Source organism: Colletotrichum fructicola, assembly GCF_000319635.2.
Source record: "Colletotrichum fructicola Nara gc5 chromosome Unknown KSG_Nara_v1_contig01, whole genome shotgun sequence".
NCBI classification, from domain to species: Eukaryota; Fungi; Ascomycota; class Sordariomycetes; order Glomerellales; family Glomerellaceae; genus Colletotrichum; species Colletotrichum fructicola.
Genome location: NW_027094051.1, coordinates 5317335 through 5335833, shown reverse-complemented (window position 1 = coordinate 5335833; position 18499 = coordinate 5317335). Strand labels below are relative to the sequence as shown.

At 55.0% G+C, this 18499-nt stretch overlaps 8 protein-coding genes across 8 annotated transcripts; 4 read left to right on the top strand and 4 right to left on the bottom strand.

Annotated features, from left to right (window-relative positions):
- Positions 1 to 449: 449 nt before the first annotated feature.
- On the bottom strand, positions 450 to 1940 carry CGGC5_v001502 (Secondary metabolism regulator LAE1; the record flags this gene model as incomplete). The annotated part of the gene is made up of 9 exons (XM_032034567.2): positions 450 to 504; positions 552 to 971; positions 1048 to 1185; positions 1254 to 1291; positions 1362 to 1516; positions 1562 to 1603; positions 1657 to 1747; positions 1809 to 1838; positions 1890 to 1940. 9 exons carry the CDS (start codon positions 1938 to 1940, stop codon positions 450 to 452), a joined length of 1020 nt encoding a protein of 339 aa, XP_031886350.2.
- Positions 1941 to 3458: 1518 nt separating this feature from the next.
- pno (Pyridoxine 4-oxidase) lies at positions 3459 to 5225 on the top strand (the record flags this gene model as incomplete). The annotated part of the gene is made up of 3 exons (XM_066150841.1): positions 3459 to 3762; positions 3795 to 4983; positions 5039 to 5225. 3 exons carry the CDS (start codon positions 3459 to 3461, stop codon positions 5223 to 5225), a joined length of 1680 nt encoding a protein of 559 aa, XP_066009827.1.
- Positions 5226 to 5693: 468 nt separating this feature from the next.
- CGGC5_v001500 (uncharacterized protein) lies at positions 5694 to 6317 on the top strand (the record flags this gene model as incomplete). Its single annotated transcript, XM_032034564.1, has 1 exon — positions 5694 to 6317. The coding sequence occupies one exon, from the start codon at positions 5694 to 5696 to the stop codon at positions 6315 to 6317; it is 624 nt and encodes a 207-aa protein (XP_031886409.1).
- Positions 6318 to 7093: 776 nt separating this feature from the next.
- Positions 7094 to 8555, bottom strand: opsB-1 (putative aspartic-type endopeptidase opsB; the record flags this gene model as incomplete). The annotated part of the gene is made up of 2 exons (XM_032034563.1): positions 7094 to 8308; positions 8364 to 8555. The coding sequence occupies 2 exons, from the start codon at positions 8553 to 8555 to the stop codon at positions 7094 to 7096; spliced, it is 1407 nt and encodes a 468-aa protein (XP_031886408.1).
- Positions 8556 to 11745: 3190 nt separating this feature from the next.
- CGGC5_v001498 (uncharacterized protein) lies at positions 11746 to 12143 on the top strand (the record flags this gene model as incomplete). The annotated part of the gene is made up of 2 exons (XM_066150840.1): positions 11746 to 11963; positions 12035 to 12143. The coding sequence occupies 2 exons, from the start codon at positions 11746 to 11748 to the stop codon at positions 12141 to 12143; spliced, it is 327 nt and encodes a 108-aa protein (XP_066009798.1).
- Positions 12144 to 12473: 330 nt separating this feature from the next.
- vma3 (V-type proton ATPase 16 kDa proteolipid subunit) lies at positions 12474 to 13153 on the top strand (the record flags this gene model as incomplete). Its single annotated transcript, XM_032034562.1, has 4 exons — positions 12474 to 12508; positions 12568 to 12580; positions 12635 to 12956; positions 13011 to 13153. The coding sequence occupies 4 exons, from the start codon at positions 12474 to 12476 to the stop codon at positions 13151 to 13153; spliced, it is 513 nt and encodes a 170-aa protein (XP_031886423.1).
- A 164-nt stretch (positions 13154 to 13317) lies between these two features.
- CGGC5_v001496 (Vacuolar protein sorting-associated protein 18-like protein) lies at positions 13318 to 16311 on the bottom strand (the record flags this gene model as incomplete). Its single annotated transcript, XM_032034561.1, has 3 exons — positions 13318 to 13402; positions 13453 to 16033; positions 16092 to 16311. The coding sequence occupies 3 exons, from the start codon at positions 16309 to 16311 to the stop codon at positions 13318 to 13320; spliced, it is 2886 nt and encodes a 961-aa protein (XP_031886422.1).
- A 699-nt stretch (positions 16312 to 17010) lies between these two features.
- Positions 17011 to 18452, bottom strand: CGGC5_v001495 (Secondary metabolism regulator LAE1; the record flags this gene model as incomplete). The annotated part of the gene is made up of 2 exons (XM_032034560.1): positions 17011 to 18028; positions 18082 to 18452. 2 exons carry the CDS (start codon positions 18450 to 18452, stop codon positions 17011 to 17013), a joined length of 1389 nt encoding a protein of 462 aa, XP_031886516.1.
- Positions 18453 to 18499: the final 47 nt, after the last annotated feature.

The window sequence follows — 18499 nt, the reverse complement described above, 5'->3', positions numbered from 1 at the left end:
CCCGCCAAATTTCTGGGGATTTTGTGCAGATGCGGAGTTGCTTTGGTTGGTGAGGACAAGAACGCTGCTTCAATGTCCAGCAGCCGTTCCAGGGCAGAATCCCTGCCCTTACATGGCTCTTCTAGGCAGAAGCATTCCTAGAGAGCAACTCCACTGATAAAGCCAACCAACTTGTAGAAAGCTGACTTCTTTTACATTCGAATTTCTCTGATTACATGCTGGACTTTTGGCATGACAAGAATGGCTGTACTTTTGCTCGGGGGCCACTGGCTTCGTGGTTGTGCCCTCTATCTCAAAGAGCGTCCCAGGTGTGTTCACAATTCACAGGCATATCAACATAAGAAGTATAGGGAGCGTGTTTTATTGTTTTTTGTAGACTCAATAAGATATATGAGCAATCTCTTCGCATGTGCCAAAGCTGGTAGTCCCGAGATCCGTCATGTTCTGGTTCAAGCAGCAGCAGGCGATGCGGGAGCTTCCGGCTTGCGGCCAACAACGCAGTATCTAGCTTTGTTAGTAATTGGGAATCATGCACTGAGCTCAGAACCTACGTTGGCCAGTATGCGTGGATGCTTCGATCCTTGACGTCTTTACGCACATCAACGAGAAATACGTTCACTTCTTCCGGCTTCCAGTCCAAGGCGCGCGTCAGAGGAGCCATGGAGAATGCTTCCAGGCCGGACAGAACGTTCTCGTTGTTCCAGATACCCAACTCCTTATAGGTTGTGTCTTTGGGCCAACTGTTAGAAGGCCACTTATAGACGCTCATGGTAACATCCTGGAAGCCAACTCTGGTCATGAGATCTCGGATCTTAGCCATCTCCACATAGGGCCTCCCAAACTTGACTGACGCTTCGTAGAGAAACTTCGCCCACTTTGAGAACGCGCTATCAGGCTTAAGCGTTCCGTCATCGGAGCGGGGGAAGAGGTCTATCTCCTGGAGTTCGAGGTAACCCCCAGGCTCAAGGTTGCTGGAACAATCACCAGAAAGTCAGGCTCTGAAACTTACGCCCTAGATGCAGATTATGCCGGGCAAAGGAAACTCACTCGTAACATTTGCGCAGATAGATCTCCCAATCACTGATACTCGAGGTCATCAGTCGGCTGTGGATGTATTGGAATGGCCGCGACCACGTCCATTCCTCTTCAATGTCGTCGATCTCAAACTTGACGTTGGGGGGGACACTGAGACCGATATCGTCAGCACACTCTGCAATTCAGTTTTTGACAGGTACTCCGAGGGTGATTCTCACTGTCCGGGCATGATCGCCGACAGGTCGTTTCCATAAACCTATTGGGGAGAGTCTCGTCAGTTGTTTTCATGTGGTAACAAATGTTACGATATCAGAGATAGTGCCTACATCAGCCTCTGGGTGCTCGTCCCCGAAGTTAAGAGCCCAAATTCCTGTCCCAGTGCCGACGTCGAGAACCCGACCAACAGTGGTGCCCTCTTTGCATGGCGGGGCAACACCAAGCCGGTCATCGAGGGTGAGAAGCCACAACTGGTGGACCAAATCTGGTCATGTTAGCTAGAAGCCTTTGATTCGTTGAAAATACATACCATGTCTTTCGCTCTCCCTTTCATCGTTAGGATAATTGTACTCTGGCACCAATGTGAGACCGTGTCTTTATTTCATTGCTGAGGCAGAAACTGACTCCCGTCCTTGTATCGATGGTAAGTGCGTCCGTTCTCTACTCGGTAGTCGAGGAGGGAACTGCGCAAGCTAGTACTAGATGAGGCAATGCTCTGCGAAAGCACAAAGATCAAAATCGCGTCACTGATTCGATGATTTGAGGCTTGAACTAACTGTTCCGACCTCAGATCTGTTATCGTCATTCTAGGACAGCATTAGCAGATGAACAATCCATGGTGTTGTGGCAGCAAATACTTCTTCATCCACGGCTAGCACCACTTCCGGGTTGTGCTGAGGTTGAGCCATCTCGACTGGTTCAGTAAGCGTGACGATTCACACCAAGAAAGACATAGTGAACTTGAAAAAGAGAAGAAACTATTTGAGAGAAGAGAAAACAGGCTGCGCTGGGGCATTTGAGACCTTTTAATTTCGAAAGTAGCCAAGATTTCCCCTCTTCTTGACCGAAAGGGACAGCATGCACCAACGTGCACCAACGTACATTGACCATGCATCTACGCGCTCGCAACGATGCCATTATTGTGGATCGATGTCACTCAATGCGAATAAAAACAGATAATCTGGGCAGGTCGATATTTTGCATGGATGGCTGCAGCCTGATCCGTCCATCACTCGTTGAAGATCTCGCTGCGATAAGTCATATTGAGCCGACTTTGGAGTTCAGATTGGCTTTGACCTCCGCTCTTTCAGATAACAACATCGCTGTCGTTCTCAAAGGGTAGGTCATCAGCCCAATTGTCTGCAAGCTCAACACATCATACGCTGCCTCCATAGCTCAGGATCAATCATTGACCGAAACATCAATTCGAATTATTCGATTCATCTGCATCATGAGCTCCATTCTGTCCTTACTCAAAATCTTAAAGGGGCATCTTGCTGGTAACGCTAGCTCTTTTGCGATCGACAAGCTATTAGTTCTCGAGAAAACCCAGACCTGATGCAAAGACGCTTTTTGAGATCACAATAGGCAAAAATATCAAGATCTGAAATGCGAAAAGTCAGGTTCCTATCAGATCAATAGTTGTAGAGACAGAGATTCCCGGCTACAGTACCACTTCCAGAGTCGCCAAGTCTGTCAGAAGCTGCGTCTGGTTGACAGGGTGACAAGAGTAAACCAACAGGTCAGTCAAACAGATACCAACCTCTCTCTTTAAAGAGTGGAAACCCTGCGGGATGTTCACGTTCTAGGGCGTTGATAATGACATGGGTCATGGACTGTGTGCAATTGAGAAACGCTGCTTTCTTTTGTATGATTGATATATTGCGAAATGCCAGGTGTCCAAGTTGACCGCTGGAGTTCTATGAGGTTTCAAATGGGTCTGCAAACATACCAAGACTCATAATCCGTTTGCAAACACCAGTAAGCATCATGTCGCCCTCAAAATGCTCCTCACTCCAGCGACAGGGGTTCATTCAGGGGCGAGCCAACGGCACCTTCTTCTGGAACTTTGGACCGAGCGACCCACAGCGTGAACTTTGATCATAAATCCGTTCGATAGTTCCTAGATGAGAAAGGCGTTCTTTCGTATTTGCAGTGTTCTCTGAAGAATCCCAGCCAGGTGGTGCGTTACTTAGCCACGTCGCGCCAAGTCAACGTGATTGGGGGACCCGCTCGATGCCGGGGACTTTGTTCTCATGATCACAGATCCAATGTTATCCCGGCCAAGTTTTCTTCTCACCTCCGCCAAGTCTTTCGCATCGCGACTTACCAGACTGTTTCCTCTGCCGCAACCTAGGCACTGGATATCAGGTTCGTTGCAAGACAGTACCCAAGTCTTCTGAATTATTGCCTTGCAGCTTGTCAAAATGCTTCCCACGGAAGTCTGGGACTACGTCGTCGTCGGCGGTGGCCTCGCCGGCACCGTCGTCTCCAGCCGATTGCTTGCGTTGAATAGCTCAGCCAAAATTCTCGTCATCGAGGCTGGCCAGAGTGCGGCCGGTCGTTCAGACATCCTCTATGTCAACTCTACCAACCTGATCCAGGGCGACTTTGACTGGAACGACTACTCCATACCGCAGCCGCAGCTCGACAACCGCACCATCCAAATGGCTGCCGGCAAAGGCCTCGGCGGTGGTTCCCTTATCAATACCTGCAAGTATTCCTATTCGAGTGAGAGATATATGTGCTGATATACTAGACAGGCGGATGGATGCGTGGTGCTCGAGTCGACTACGACGAGTGGGCCGAACTAGTGAACGATTCTCGCTGGAGCTATGAAAGCCAGCTGCCGTACTTCAAACGGACTGAAGATTACTGGACAAGGGACGTCAATTCCGAACAGCACGGCAACGAAGGACCCTTGAAGATTGAGGTTCCATCAGTCACTGGTCGTGTGTACCCTCTCCGGGACGCCGTTCTTGACTCGTATGCGTCTGTTGGAATCGAGGCTTTGCCAGGACTGGATGCCAACGGAGGCTCCAACATCGGCGTTGGTGAGATTTCTGAGAATCGCCGTGACGGTGTCCGCCAGATTACTCCCGAATACTATTCGCTAGACGGCGCAACCGTCATGACAGGCACTTTGGTAGAGAAGGTCCTCATTGATGAGGACGACTTGGGCAATCTTGTTGCAACAGGTGTTCGCCTTGCAAATGGTACCGAGATCCGTGGCAAGCAAGTCATCGCTGCTGCGGGTGCCTATCGCACACCCCAGCTGCTCATGCTCTCTGGTATCGGCCCATCTGACGTTTTGCAACAACATGGCATTGAGCAAAAGGTTGATTTGCCGGAGGTTGGGAGGAACTTTGCTGACCATCCCTTCTTCATTGCTAATTGGAGGCTCGCCCCGGAGTATCGCAACACCACCGTTGACTCTGGCAACCCATTGTTCTTCAAGCCGGAATATGGCCTCGGACAGCCAAACAACTTTGTTGCCTCGTTTAATGTCGAAGATAAGACTGGCCTAATTGAGGCGATCAGCAGTGAGGAAGGCAAGAAGCCAGATGCCGAAACGCACCCTCTGCTCAAGAACGAGAGAACTCTCATGGAGGCTTTCGTGCTGTATGTCAACACCAACCCCAGTCTGCCGTCGAACTACACCTACTTGACAACCGCCAACGTTGGGCTCCTGCCTACCTCCCGCGGTTCCGTCACCATCGCCTCTCGCAACCCAGAAACGCCTCCTCTGATCGACCCCAACTTCTTCGCTTCCGAGGTTGATCGCTTCGTATGGCGCGACTCGATTCGCCGCATGATCCGCATGATGATTGGCGGCGAATCGACTCTTAGCCGTGGGATCGTCGAAGCCGAAGCGCCGCCCGCCGAATTGAAAGCTCTCACGGGGGATTCTACCGATGAGGAGATTGAAGCACGTATTCGCGCGGCAGTTATGTGAGTGTTGAGACCTTTTCCCTGTAAAGAGCACAGACTAACTCGATTTGCGTAGCGGCACCTACCATCCTATGGGAACGTGTGCCATGGGCAAAGTTGTCGATAGTGACTTGCGGGTGAAAGGGGTCGCCAACCTGAGCGTTGTGGACGCTTCTGTGTTTCCGACCATCATTACGGCTCACATCCAGGCAGCGGTGTACGTTCTTGCCGAACAAGCGGCAGAAATCATAGCCTCTTCATAGACTAGATGCTCAGGCTGGTACGGGTCACGCACAATTGAAACGTGGATGACTTCATTAGTAATGTTTTGGGTGTGAGGCCTCTCTCCTCACGATGGCTGCTACATATCGCATGTGGTCGACGTTGGTGACGATACTCTGCTATTATTGCTCAAGCTGCAACATGACCTGGGTCGCGCAACTTCCAGAAATGCATGCCTATGATTTTCGGTGTCGAAAAGGCAGTTACACAGGAGAAACGTCGCGAGGCAACCAACGGTTGCCTGCATAAGACGCGGTTAAAGCCTGCCTATCAACAAAGAAAGACAGACACCCCTGCGAGCTGCACGTCTTCCATATATACCCCTCTGGTTCCATTCAAATGTGGATTGCATCTCTACTTCACCAAACTTTGTGACGAAAATAACGACCATCCAAGACATCAATCCTGATTTTGTTGACTGGATCATCAAAACTGTCAGACCACGCATAATGTCCAATGACGAGCCTGTCTACTACTTCGCCTACGGCTCAAATCTGTCCACGACCCAAATGAAACAACGCTGCCCATCCTCTCGTCTCGTCGGCCTGGCCTTTCTCAGAAACTACACTTTCATCATCAACGGCCGAGGGTACGCCAACGTTGTCCAAAATGGCGCCGACGACGTCGCCAACGACGCGGGCGTCTACGGTGTCGTCTACAAGATTAGCCCCGAAGACGAGGCTTCACTAGACAGATGCGAGGGCGTTCCCTACGCCTACACCAAGGAGTACATGTCGGTCGACTTCGTGAAGCTCAATTGTAGAGAAGCCCATCACAGCTTTTTTATCCCGCACGCCGCCTCGAACGAAAGCGAAGACGGCAGAACTATTGACGACAGGATAGTTTTCAAAGCAGACCGCGTGCTAGTCTACATTGACCGAGAGAGAACAAGCCCCGGCCCGCCGAACGCGGAGTACGTTGACCGTATGAGCCGCGGCGTCGAAGAAGCCTCCTCCCGGCTCGGCCTCCCGGAGGCGTACGTGACTGGGACCATCGGGAGGTGGATCACCGGACTGAAGATCCCGACCGCCTTTGCGGCTGCTGCCGAGGACCTGTCGTCCAGCGCTTCTTGAGCGAGTTGGATAATGAGGGGCCCATGTTCGGACGCCAGTCGATCCGGACCGAGGCTCGATTCTGAGAGCTTCAAAGTCAATCCGCTCCCATCGTGACGGCACGATACAGAAAAACCCCCTTCAGCAGGCCTCGAAGACATGAGGCTCAAACGCATAACACACCTAGAAACATGTTACCTCTTGGCAGAGGATGGGACTAATCTTGGCGGTCGCCGAAAAGGTCAGGGGCAGCCGAGGCCACAGGTCCCAGGGGTGAGCCCTCGACCGAGTCCGACACAGTAGCTGGAACCGGATCCCGTTTGGGACCACCCTTTTTTTAGTGTTTCCCGGGTCGCGCGATCAGACGAATGGGAGGAGAACATTGGTCACGAAAACGGTTTAGAGCAGAAACACCACACCAACAGAAATAGAGTCATGATGAACAGGGCCACCATACATCGTGAACTTCAGACACAAAAAAAGCTTTCTTCGATTAGCCAATCATGTGGCTCTAGGTATCTAAACCGGCACGATATGCCCGTCTTGTCGTCTCATCTTGTCTTCCTCTCTTTTTTTGCTGAATCGTCCTCCATGCCCCTCTCTCCAAAGGAATGAGTGCTGTGCTGTGCTGTGTGATGATGTTTGTATGACATGCTTGCTGTCCCTCCCCCTAATAACGCCTTGCTGATGCTCAGCCATGCTCATGACAATTGTAGGAAAATAAACGCCGCCGCAATGCACAAAAATGGTGTGTGGTAGTAGAAATCATGAACCCATTACGTTGTTCAAAACGCTTCTCAAAACAAAAGACAGAACCCGGTGGTGAAAGCAGCGCCCACCGCGAGGAGCGATGCTGCAATGGGCCCGAGGGACGGCACCGCCGCGCTGCTGCTGCCACCGCCGCGGACGAGACCGGCGGTGGCGGCGACGGGGTTCGCGACGGCCACGGCGGAGGGGACGGCCTTGCTGCCGGTGCCGATCTCGAGGACGTTGGAGCTCGTGGCGTTGTACTTTGTCTGCGCGAGCGAGACCTCGTTATTGTCCAGGTCGTAGACGACGTACGCGGAGCGCAGGAAGGTGTCGCCGAGGACGTTTGTGCCGTCGCCGGCGGGGGCGATGCCGAAGAGGCAGGCCTGGACGCCGTTGGAGAAGGCGATGCGCTTGCCGGTGATGGGGATGAGGTCGAGGACGAGCTCGTTCATGGGCACGGTGATGACGGGGTCGGAGAAGGTGAAGGTCATGTTGCCCGAGTTGGCGGCGGAGCAGGGGATGAAGGCGACGCCCTCGTCCTGCTGGTAGACGGCGCCGACCATGGAGAAGATGGTGGTGACCATGTCGTCGGGGAGGTAGGTCAGGGAGGAGCCCGAATCGAGGAGCACGGCGAGGGCCATGTCCTCGTTGAGCGTCTTGGAGCCGAGCGTGACCTTGGTGAGGGTGATGAGAAACTCGGAGTAGGCGCTGCCCTGCTTCTGGATCGGGATCGTCTTGAGCTCGCCCTCGTAGTGGTCGGTGTCGACGCCGCCGAAGAGGATGTTGCCCGTGCTGGCCTGGAGGTCGTTGAGGTAGAGGCTGAAGGCGTTGGACTTGATCAGGCCCTCGTCGACCATCTTGGCGGGGAGGTTGTCGTAGGGGTCCTTGCCGGCGCGTCCGACCTGCACCTCGTTGACGCGGTAGCCCACGCCGAGGATGCCCTGCGCCGAGGAGCTCGTGTAGCCGATGCCGAACTGGAAGTCGGTGAGGGTCGACTTGCCGATGGTGAAGGTGTCGGTCGCGTAGTCGCCCGAGGCGCCGGAGCCGTCGACGTAGGATATGTTGAACCAGCTGCCAACGTACTTGTAGGTCGAGGACGAGTTGGCGGCGTAGGTGCCAGAGACGGAGCACGGCGAGCCGGTGCCTGAGCAGAGGCTGGAGCTGGCGGTGTTGACCCAGAGATCGCTGGATCCGGTGTCGAGGTGGAATCTCATCGGTTGCGAGGGTGTTCCGAGGGAACCATTAACAAAGTATAGCGTTTCCTGGACGGATTGTTAGTTTCCCAAAATCGCTTCGCGAAAAGTCTGATCAACTCACCAAGTTGTCCAAAGTTGCTTGTACTGAACCTCTCCTTCTCAGCATGTCCCTCTTGTTGCGAGTGTACGGTATCGTTTCTCTGTGCAAGTCCAGACCAACCACCTTGGGCGCACCTGCCTCACTCTTCTTCAGAACAAGTCCCTCTGCCGGCAGCAACGAGGCCGCGAGGGCGATTAATGTTGTCGATTTCATCGTGTGTCGGGTATTGTGTAATTCGTATACGGTCTTGTGTTGTTATTGTTGTCGTAGGGCTGATTATGAGAAGTCTCGGGGGCTTGCAGGTCGGCTGGCCTTACAAGCGGGGAGTTGCCGGGGCTGTATATAACAGTTGAGAAAAAGACCGTTGTTGGTTTGCGAGTGGGATTCGTTGCTATGAAGTCATTGACGGCGGCGCTAGTGGTAGTAGTGGTAGAAGAAGAAGTAGTGATTGCAAATTGAGCCAGCTGCAATATTCGGCGTTCGGATCGGGCGCGCGGGACCGGCACACGGGGGTGGGGAGAGGATTCGTCACCCACGATGGTGGCGGAGTTGCGTGTGATGAATGGAAGACTTCGTGGTTGGGGGCGAACTGGCACCGACCCAAACTAAAGAGTGAAAAGGGCTCTGCACAAACACCACACACAAAATACACACAACTCAGCACAGCACAATTCGCGGGAACCGTGGGGTGGTTCTTTCCCTCCTTCTTTTCTGGCAGTTCGCGACTCGTGTGAGTGCTGGATGAGTAAGGAGCCCGTTTAAAGTAAAATGGCGGCTAAGCACAAAGCAATGACGGGAAAAAAAAAATAAGGGAGTCGTGGTGGTAGGTGCAGGAACATGAGATGCGTCGACGAAGCAGCGGGCTAGCTTCTAAAGTATCAAAAGTCAAAATTCGGGGAGTGTTCTTTGAATAGAAACAGCCCAGCAGCGCTGGGCCATGCGACAAGGCGGGAGCTGACACTGCCAAGTCGCAGCACATTGTCCTAAAGGTCTCACACAGTCGCAGAATTGTCCATCGTCGTCATGCTCGGCGGGGTACTGGACGGTGCGTGGACAGGGTCCGGGGGGGCTGTGTGTTGGGACGAGGCCGGGAATGCCTCTCCATCTTTTCCCTTTCATTGTTGGTGACTTGGTGTCGGGTCCTTACTTAGTCCTCGAGTTGTCGTTGTCGTTTGTCAGGGAGAGGGACTGAGCGGAACGCATCCACCTTAGTCACGCTTACACCGGGAACACGCCCGCCAGTCAGAAGAAGGGACGTCGATTCCATTGCATACCTGCTCAGCTGTACTGCTGCTGCTGCTGCCGCTGCTGCAAGGCCTGACTCTTGGGAGAAAGAGACGGAGGCCGCTGCATGTCGTGGGACGACGGATGGGCCAGCGAATTGTGCAGAGGGAAACTCAGGAGGGAGGTAGGGGGAAGACCGACAGGCTCGCAAGCTGGGACGACCCCGGCGTCAACCTTCTCGAACAACCACAACTTCACCAGTCGAGCGTATCCCCATTCCCGATGAAGAGGAAAGCTAGCGTGCATGTCAGGCGGAGCAGACGCGTGGCCGTGCTGGGCCTGCACCCGACCGACGCCTGTTCGGCCTGTCGAAGCCGCTGTGAAGTGGGAGGACCACGGGCTGGGCAGGAGGTCGAGTGGTCGACGTTGTTGCCATTTCCCAATTGCTGCGTGCAGAATTTCTCCCTTCACCTCGCAAACTCGCACTTTCTGTCTGCAGCAGAGCAGCCTGGCAGGTCGCAGACGACGCTGAATGGTCGGTCTGTCTCTCTGTCGGTCGGTTGTGCGGGCGGTGCGGACACCAGGTGACAGGGATGGTGAAACAAGACGCACGAGGGGGTTTGACACTGCAAGCAGTCGAAGGACTGCAAGGAGAAGTCTGAAGTGGTGGTGGTGGTGTTCCTCCCCCCCTTCCCCTTTCCGAGCGAGCGCAGCATCCTGACACGGCTACGCGGGAACATCAGACACACTCTGGAACCAACGACAACCTGCGCAGAACAACCATGGCCGCTGCTACCTTGCCTTACCTGACTGAGCCACAGCACAGCACAGCAGAGCACAACCATTCGTCCGCGGCGAACGCTGTAAACTCCGATGATGTGTCCCAACCCGCTGGAACATGCATCCCGAGGGGCGCCAATTGACGCCAACCAGACGACCAGACGACTGAACGACCATCTCACTCATCGCTCCGTCCGCGACTGACGACGACGGGGGCGTTCGTTTGACGCAGCCTCTAAAAGTGGTGACACACCGACCGTCCCTTCACCGTCCGCTGTGCCGCCTCCGCCGCAACAGCGTCACCTCTCACAGTCTCACTGCTCCCAGAGGCCAGAGGGCCAGCGCAGATCCCGTTCGCGCCGTTCGCAGCTCCGGAGTGTCGGAGACAGTAGTATTCCCATGGGGGGTTTGGGTTGCGTACGAATGCTTTTCGCCCCGGGCCTCCAGCTCCCTCCCTCGAACCTGTCTCACGCGCTCATGGATTGCGCAATGGAAGGGGAAGGATTGTAAGCCTCCCGCTCCCGTAAAAGCTTCATCGGAGCCGACTGAGCCGAACCGCCGCCGCACCCGATGGACTTGGTCCCTCGATGCAGCGATCGCCACGACAATCCGGAGCCACCGAGCCGGTGTGAGCAACCCGCGGCCAGCAGTATTGGAAATAAAAGCGAAAGAAAGAGGCAAGCAAGGGCCAAAAGCGGAAGTGGCCCGTCGTCATCCACCTGTTTACCTTCGTCCAAACCCGCCTACCCAAGCTAAGCCCCTCCCATGCCCGATGCCGAGATCCGACGGCCGGGATGTGGCGTCGTCCGGGTCCCCAGAGAGCCCCAAATTCCCGGCGCTAAAGCGTCCAGACAGGAGACAAGACAGCTCACTAATAAAGTGTCGGTGACGACGGAGGCGCGGCATCCTCCTCTTGGCCCCAATCTCTGCTGCCAAATGGGCCTCTCGTGTTTGGCTGTTGTCGTATTTTCATGACTGACAAAATAAAAACAACCTCGGAGTGGGCTGCGTGGAGGAAAAAGAATATTACTTAAAAATGAGGAGACAAATCCACTTTGCTGAACGAGCAGACCGCGGCACCGAGATCGTATCGTAACACTGCGATTAAGCGTGGTCGCATTTTTGTGCAATGCAAAGCCACCCGAGTCCCCGACTCATACACCCATTCGTTCTTTTCCCGCTCGTAGTTGCTGACCCAGAAAAAAGCTGACCCAGTAGAATAGCAAAATAGGCCGAGTTTACGATGGAGTCCTTTTTCCTGCAGGAGATCTCCAGAATTAAAATCCTTCGACCGATTGTGACTGCAACGGCTTTTCTCCCTTTCCCCTTGGCCCGTGCATCGTCGGACTTTGCTCCTAGTGCACCACTTTCACGTGATGGTCTCCCCTGTTCTTGCCCGATGTCCCTCCCGCTGGGTCCACCCCGTCCGGGCAACGACCACAGGCCCGGATTATCCTGCTCCGCTCCCGAATCGGCCCAACTCCGACTGGCTTACACCCACCACCCTCACAACCATCGTCTTGAACCAATCACCACGTCGTTCCAAGAACCTCTGTGCAACACAAACGACACGCAACGCCACGCGCATATCACTCGCCCGACGGGTGAGGCTGGCTGGTAAGACTCGGGACTGGATTGCGCCGTTGCGTATGCATGCAAGTCGAGGCTTACCGAGGTAAAACGTACAGTCAGGAAAAGAAAAGTAGACATAACCCGACAGACGAACACCGGGCAACTATGCTCAGTGCTGAAAATAACACAGAGGTCTTGATAGAAGAAAATATCAACATCTGGTAATCAAGGTGCGAAGATATCGCGGCCTCTTACCTTGTCTGCATGAGCCGTGGTTGGGTGGTCAGCTCAGATTTGTCTTATTGGGCGGCACGCCACCTAAATGATCCTTCCTACATTCAGGGGCAAATAAATGACTGCAAGTCGGACAGCCTTACGGCGCATGCATCCAGGCAGCCGTGTGACAGCCCAGATAGAGAGTCTCACCGTAAGCGTACATAAAAAGAAGCGAATACAGACATCATCCGCCATCTCTCGTCGTCGTATTGAACTTGATCGATCACTGTCGCTTTCACAAACCGAATACCTCGTGATAGCCACCTCCACCCCGCTAAGATGGACACCATCGACTACGTCGCTCTAGACCTCTGGTACGTCTCCCCCTCACGCACCGCCAAAGATGTCTACACCGTGCTGACCCCGCTCACAGCCCATCCTACTCCGTAAGTATCACCCCCCAAACCCACGACGTGACCTCCATGCTCACAACGCGCAAGACCTTCTTCGGCGCAATGGGCTGCGCCGTCGCCATCATCTTCTCCGTCTTCGGCGCCGCCTACGGCACGGCCAAGTCCTCCGGCGCCATCTTCCACAGCGGCGTCCTGCGCCCGGACCGCCTGATGCAGAACATCATCTGCCCCATCATGGCCCAGATCCTCTCCATCTACGGCCTCGTCGTCGCCGTCATCATCTCCGGCCGCCTCAACAAGAGGGGCCTGGCCCTGCACAACGGGTTTCTGTTCCTGGCCGCCGGCCTCAGCGTCGGCATGTGCGGTCTCGCGGCGGGCTTTGCGATCGGTGTCATTGGAGACTCGGGAGGTGAGTTTAGTAGTCGCCTATTTTGTCAGGTTTGTTTGCTAATGAGCCATTCAGTGAGGGCGAGCACGCAGCAGCCGCGTCTGTACGTCGGCATGATCCTCATCCTCATCTTTGCCGAGGTTTTGGGTCTTTACGGCACCATCATCGGCATCATGCTTGTATCCAACGCAGTCAACGACTGTCAATTCGGCCCATGAGACAGTTTCTCACTAGGCTTACGAGTAATGGATGGAAATCATGCCGTAAACGACGTGTCTCTTGGAAACTCAATTGATTGAACGCCGGGTATTGCAGCCATCACGCTCTCATGCAAGGGTACCATACATGTACAAAAGATACGCTCTAATTGGCCCCCACCCATCTATATCTTCCACTCGTTCAGGTTGTCCTGCGGCGTGACAAAAGGCTCATTAACCCTCTTGATGGCGAACTCACTGCATAAGATGCTACAGATTGTTAGTAAGTAACGCAGGAACCCCCCGAGAATGAGACTTACCATGCAGACGCCACCAACGAATCCAACTCTGTAATCATGGCTTCCCTCTTAGCCCCGCTGACGAGGCCCTTGCTAATCTGCACTTGGAGCTCGCGGATCCTCTTGCTCGTGCCGACGCCGGCCTGCTCAAGCACCCTCTTGCCAAGACAGTCGGAATGGAACGAGTGCTGGCAGGGGAACACAAAAAACTGCCGGCTAAGCAGTGGCAGCCCACACACGTAGCACTTCTCGCCCGGTTCGACAATAGCGTACCGGTGGTCGAGCGCGGCAATGTCAATCTTGATGTTTGTTGCCGTCTGCGACGACTCATCCATCTCCTTCTTCAACGCATCGATGTTGCGACTGTAGTCCTCAAGCGCCGTACAGATCTCCTCTTTGAAATCGTCGATGACTACAAAGTCCGGAAAGAAGGGGATAAGATCTTCAATCTTGAGCAGTTCACACCGCTTCAAAAAGTCAATCGCCGTCTTGATGCCGTTTGACTGAGATATCACTTTGCGGGCTACTGCAAGCCACAGCTTCTTCCGCAACGGCGCATCGTTCATGGGCCTGTCTGCAATCACCGACGCCAGGTCCACCTCGTTGTGCGACAGCGCCAGGTCGACGGCTTGCAGGTACTGACCCATGCTAGTGTAGATGTGCACGCAAGAAAGCGTCCGGTGATGCTGGATGCACAGACGAAGTGCAAAGTCCGGATCGTAGTTGGGCTCGGGCCCCTGAGACTCGAGATATGACAGCAGGCCGGCCTCGTCCTTGGAGCTGTGCGAGGCATACATCGAAATTAGCGTGTTATGCACTGCCGAGTCCTTGGAACTGAGCTGGATAATGACGTATTGGAGGTACCGAATGGCCTGGTTCTGCAGCAAGCTGCCCTCGAAGTTGCGGTTATACTCGAGCAGCGCCGGGATGAGCTTTCGGGGCTTGAGGTCCGAATGCCGCATCAGGATCTCGACTAGCTCCGTAGCGACGTGCGTCATGAGCACCGTGCTGTGCCGGTAGAACACCTCCGGATCGGTCTGCTTCTTGAGAACCTTCAGCACCTCGTCCCACCGCTCGCGCTGGACCCAGTATGACAAGACGTAGTTGTAGTCATTGATGGCGTTCGCGAAATGCAAAAGCTCCTGCTCCCGGCCGTGACTGCTGATGACGTCGTACACTGTCCGGCGATCGAGGTCTGACTTGTACTTGTTCACGAATTCTTGGAACTCGCTCTCGACGGCTCGAAGCTGCTCCCTAGACTGTGCCGGGTTGAGGCCGTCCGCCAGCTCAGCCTGCGTGATGATGGTGTCGTCCAGCGAGTTCAGCTTCGCCATGAAGATCTCCACGAGCCAGCTGGCAATCATGATCCGCTGCATGACCGCAGCTTTCTTCAGAGTGGCCAGCTTAGCCAGGAGGTACTTTCGCAGAGCGTCAGGCTCACCAGTGTCGATGAATGTCAGAGCCACCTCCTCGAACGGCTTATTGCTGCGGCCATATACCGCTGCCGCGTCCATGAACTGCCTCTTCTTGACGAGATAGTCACCATAAGCAGTGGCTACCGTTTCCCTCTGCAGCGGCGTCTTGGCATGTTGCAAGGCCGCGTCGAACTGTTGTAATTGAAGCATGATCTGCCAGATGTTTCGATCCTCTTCGTTGACGACAACCTCAAAGATCTCCTGGCTGGTAAACATCCAGAAAGTATTCTTCTGCAGGTCGACACACAGGCTCACTGCCTTTTGCCCGGGCTCCAGTACCGTTTGGTCATACACAACCTGCCCTGTCAATCGGTTCGTAGCAACCACACGACCGCCAATCAGATTAACAATGTGCCATTGCGTCAGCACGATCGCCTCAATAAAGTCCGCTGTCATGTTACGTCTGCCTGGCCCCTCGGACGAGCCAAGCTGTGACCGAGGCAGCATGCTGGACTCGGCAAAAATCTTGCTGCCTTCCGCACTGGATGCGAGCTGCCCGTGGAACACACCTTGTGCCGAGAGCCACGCGTAGGCTCTCTCGTGTGCCTCATCCTCATACGGGTTCTGATCAGGAGGGTCCGGTGAGACAACCAAAGCGGACAAGGCAGCACCAGACGAGCGTGACAGCTCGTGGATCGTGGGCTGCTCCGACTCAAACAGCTTGGTGTAGATGGAACCTCCGCTATCATGGCCGCTGCCGACCTTGCCAGCCAGATGGAACAGCCGGCTCTGCGTCGCAATCAGAACCCGCCGCATGTCTGGCCGGCCGGGGAGGGTGTCGGCCCAAAGGCCCGTGATGGGTCCATCGGGCAGCTTGTGCAGGTTCTTGAGCTTGATGTCTTTCTTATAAAACTCCGAGGTCGTCTCAATGAATGCCTCGTAGATGTTTCCGTCGGATGCACCGAGGAGGATCTCCCGGGTCGAAGCGGTCGGCAGCGAAGGGTTCCAGGCGACGCTCTCGATCGAGACTCCCCGCAGGCGGGCAAGGGCTCGAGGATGCTTGTGTTGAGAGTGGAGGTAATAGTTCTCCCCGAGCGCCGTGCAAATCAAGAGATGTGAAGCTGTCGGGTCGAGAAACATGCGGCGAATGACGCCGATTTCCGCGGGTTTCTTGGGTAGGTCGATGTCTGTCAAACTGCTGGTCAGCTATGGGAGCCTGCATCGTACGGCTTTGAAGTGACGCACCATCAATGTCTTCGGGCCTGTTCAGGTCGATGCGAAGGATGCGCCCGTTCGAGAGCGCCAGAACGAGGACGTTGTTCGCGACTTGGGCGGCGACGAAGTCGGCGGCGATGGAGAACTGCAGCTGGACTCGCTCGACGATGAACATGGGCAACGCGGCGGCGTCGTCCAGGTTGAGCACCCCGTTGCCGGCGGCGAAGCCGTCGGACGGATTCAGGGCCATGGTCGGTTTGTGGGCGCGGTCATACGGTCATCGTCGCTCGGGGTCGGGTTGGCAAGAGTGCTGGCGAGGTCGCCCGCTGGGTATGCGCATGGAATGCAGCTCTCTGGAGGCTGGGTGTTGATGCCGATCGGGCGGTCGGTCGCTGTTAGATGGCGCACACCTGGGAGGATGACATAGGCAGGGAGCTCTCTCCTCGGCCCCCACCGCAACCTGGGAGCTTGGGTACGTACCGACACTCGCTGTCTGAGCGACTCTTACATGTTGATAGCTCCGGGATCAACCCAACGATACCTTGACCTTACTTTGGGTGCACAGTTTTTCCAGGAATTATAATTGTGTCAAGCATCATCACCTGGCTAAGGTGATTTATTGATCGACGAACTGCGCTACTACTCCGCCTAGCCCTTACAACCACGGCTAATCCATCATACACCTTCGACCTGTCAACGCAACATTCAGTTTGACCACCGTGATTCTTTTTAGTCCACCTAAACCCCAGGAGAGTAAAATATGTAAAAGATATGCTAGATGACACCGCTAATATGACCAGCCACTATCCGCCGGTATGAAACGCGATATATGCAAGATATGAGAATAATTCGTGCTCTGCCGAGTTGTTCGTCACTCGGTCAGAGGGGTCAGAGAATTACGACACCAAACTGCCTCCTCTTCCTCCAAACTATGATTCGCGAGGCTCGCTTATGCCTCGGATGCGTCCTCGTCAGCCCTTCGCCTGCTGTGGTTATCCTCTCTCGCCGTATCGTCGGTTTCTGACGCCTCGTCCAAAGCAGTCGGGAAGGTTCTCGCTGGCGGCACCGGCGCATTGAGCGGCTTTCTCCCGACCAACACTCGAGCCTTCACAATCAGCCCGTGAGACTTGATGGGATCCCTTGCCAGACGGGCCATCTCCTTCGCAACGTTATGGCACGCCTCCTTAACCTTGTCTGGCTCCCAACCCATGTACGTCGTCAACGGCCTCAGGCACTCTGCCTCCAAGCCGTCAATGCAGACAATCAACCACAGCTTGCCTTCGCCCGTCTCGACGTTGATCGGGATAGTGTGTTCTGTAAGTTTGATATCTGTGAATCCGGCGTCGCTCAACATTTTGGGGTTCATGTGTGATACACCTCTAGCGCGGCCGGCTTTTTGGCCCGCGATCGTGAGGTCCCTCTGCAGCTCGTGTATCTCTGACGAGGGAGGGAATTCTGACAAGAACTTCTTGAAGCCCTGCTGGTCATCCCACTCGAGCAGTTCGATCCAGCCGCCGGGCTTGATGACCTTGTAGGCTTCCTGGTAGATGAAGTTCCAGTCCGTGAACGCCGCCATCATGTGGCGGAAATGCACCAGGTCGAACGAGTTCAGCTCGCGTTCCCACTCCAGCTCGGCGTCGTCCACCTCAAAGAAGCAGTTCATCGGTATTGACGTGGGCGCGATGGCGGAAATGTCGGTGCCGATAACTTCACAGTTCGGGAACTCGTCCGCCATGCCGATCGCCCACTCGCCGATGCCCGTGCCAATATCCAACACTCTTGTCGGGTTCTCCAGCGGCACCGTGCTCAGCTTGCCGTCGAAAACATGTAGGTATACTCGGTGGATCAGGCTCATGCGGCACATTTCCCATTCATCGTTGGGGAGGTGGTAGTGCGGGCCACAGTACCGACGGCCGTTTTCCCATTGATAATCCAGCTCTCGCTCCATGAAGGACCGCGTTGACGACCTGCGTCTTGTCAGCGATTGTCTCCGAGGCTCTCTGAAACAGGTTTCACTCACATGTCTTGATGGCTTTGGGCCATGCCATAGGGCATCTCGGTCCGGTGCGACTCGCTCGGTCGTGGGTAATGGCTGGGCGCGAACACGGAAAAGTTATCGTCGTCGTCGTCTTCCTCGTCGACCTCCATAATCTCCTCCTCCTGCGAGTTCCAATCGTCGTCGGCGTCGAGACCGGCCTGGGAGGTCTCTTCGGTGCTCATGATGCTCGTCATCTCGGTCGCAGCGCTCTCGCTCTCGCGCACGCCGCTGGACAGGCCGTCGCTCGAGTGCGAGGCGAGCTCGTCGGTGGTGGACATGCTTGAGGCGCCCTGGGCGGGGTCTTGTTTCGTTCTGGTTCCCTTCCGCTTCTTGGTGCGCCGCTTCTTGGCCATGGGCGGCGGCCGGTACCCGTGTGTCTGTGCCACCCGCTGTTGGAGGT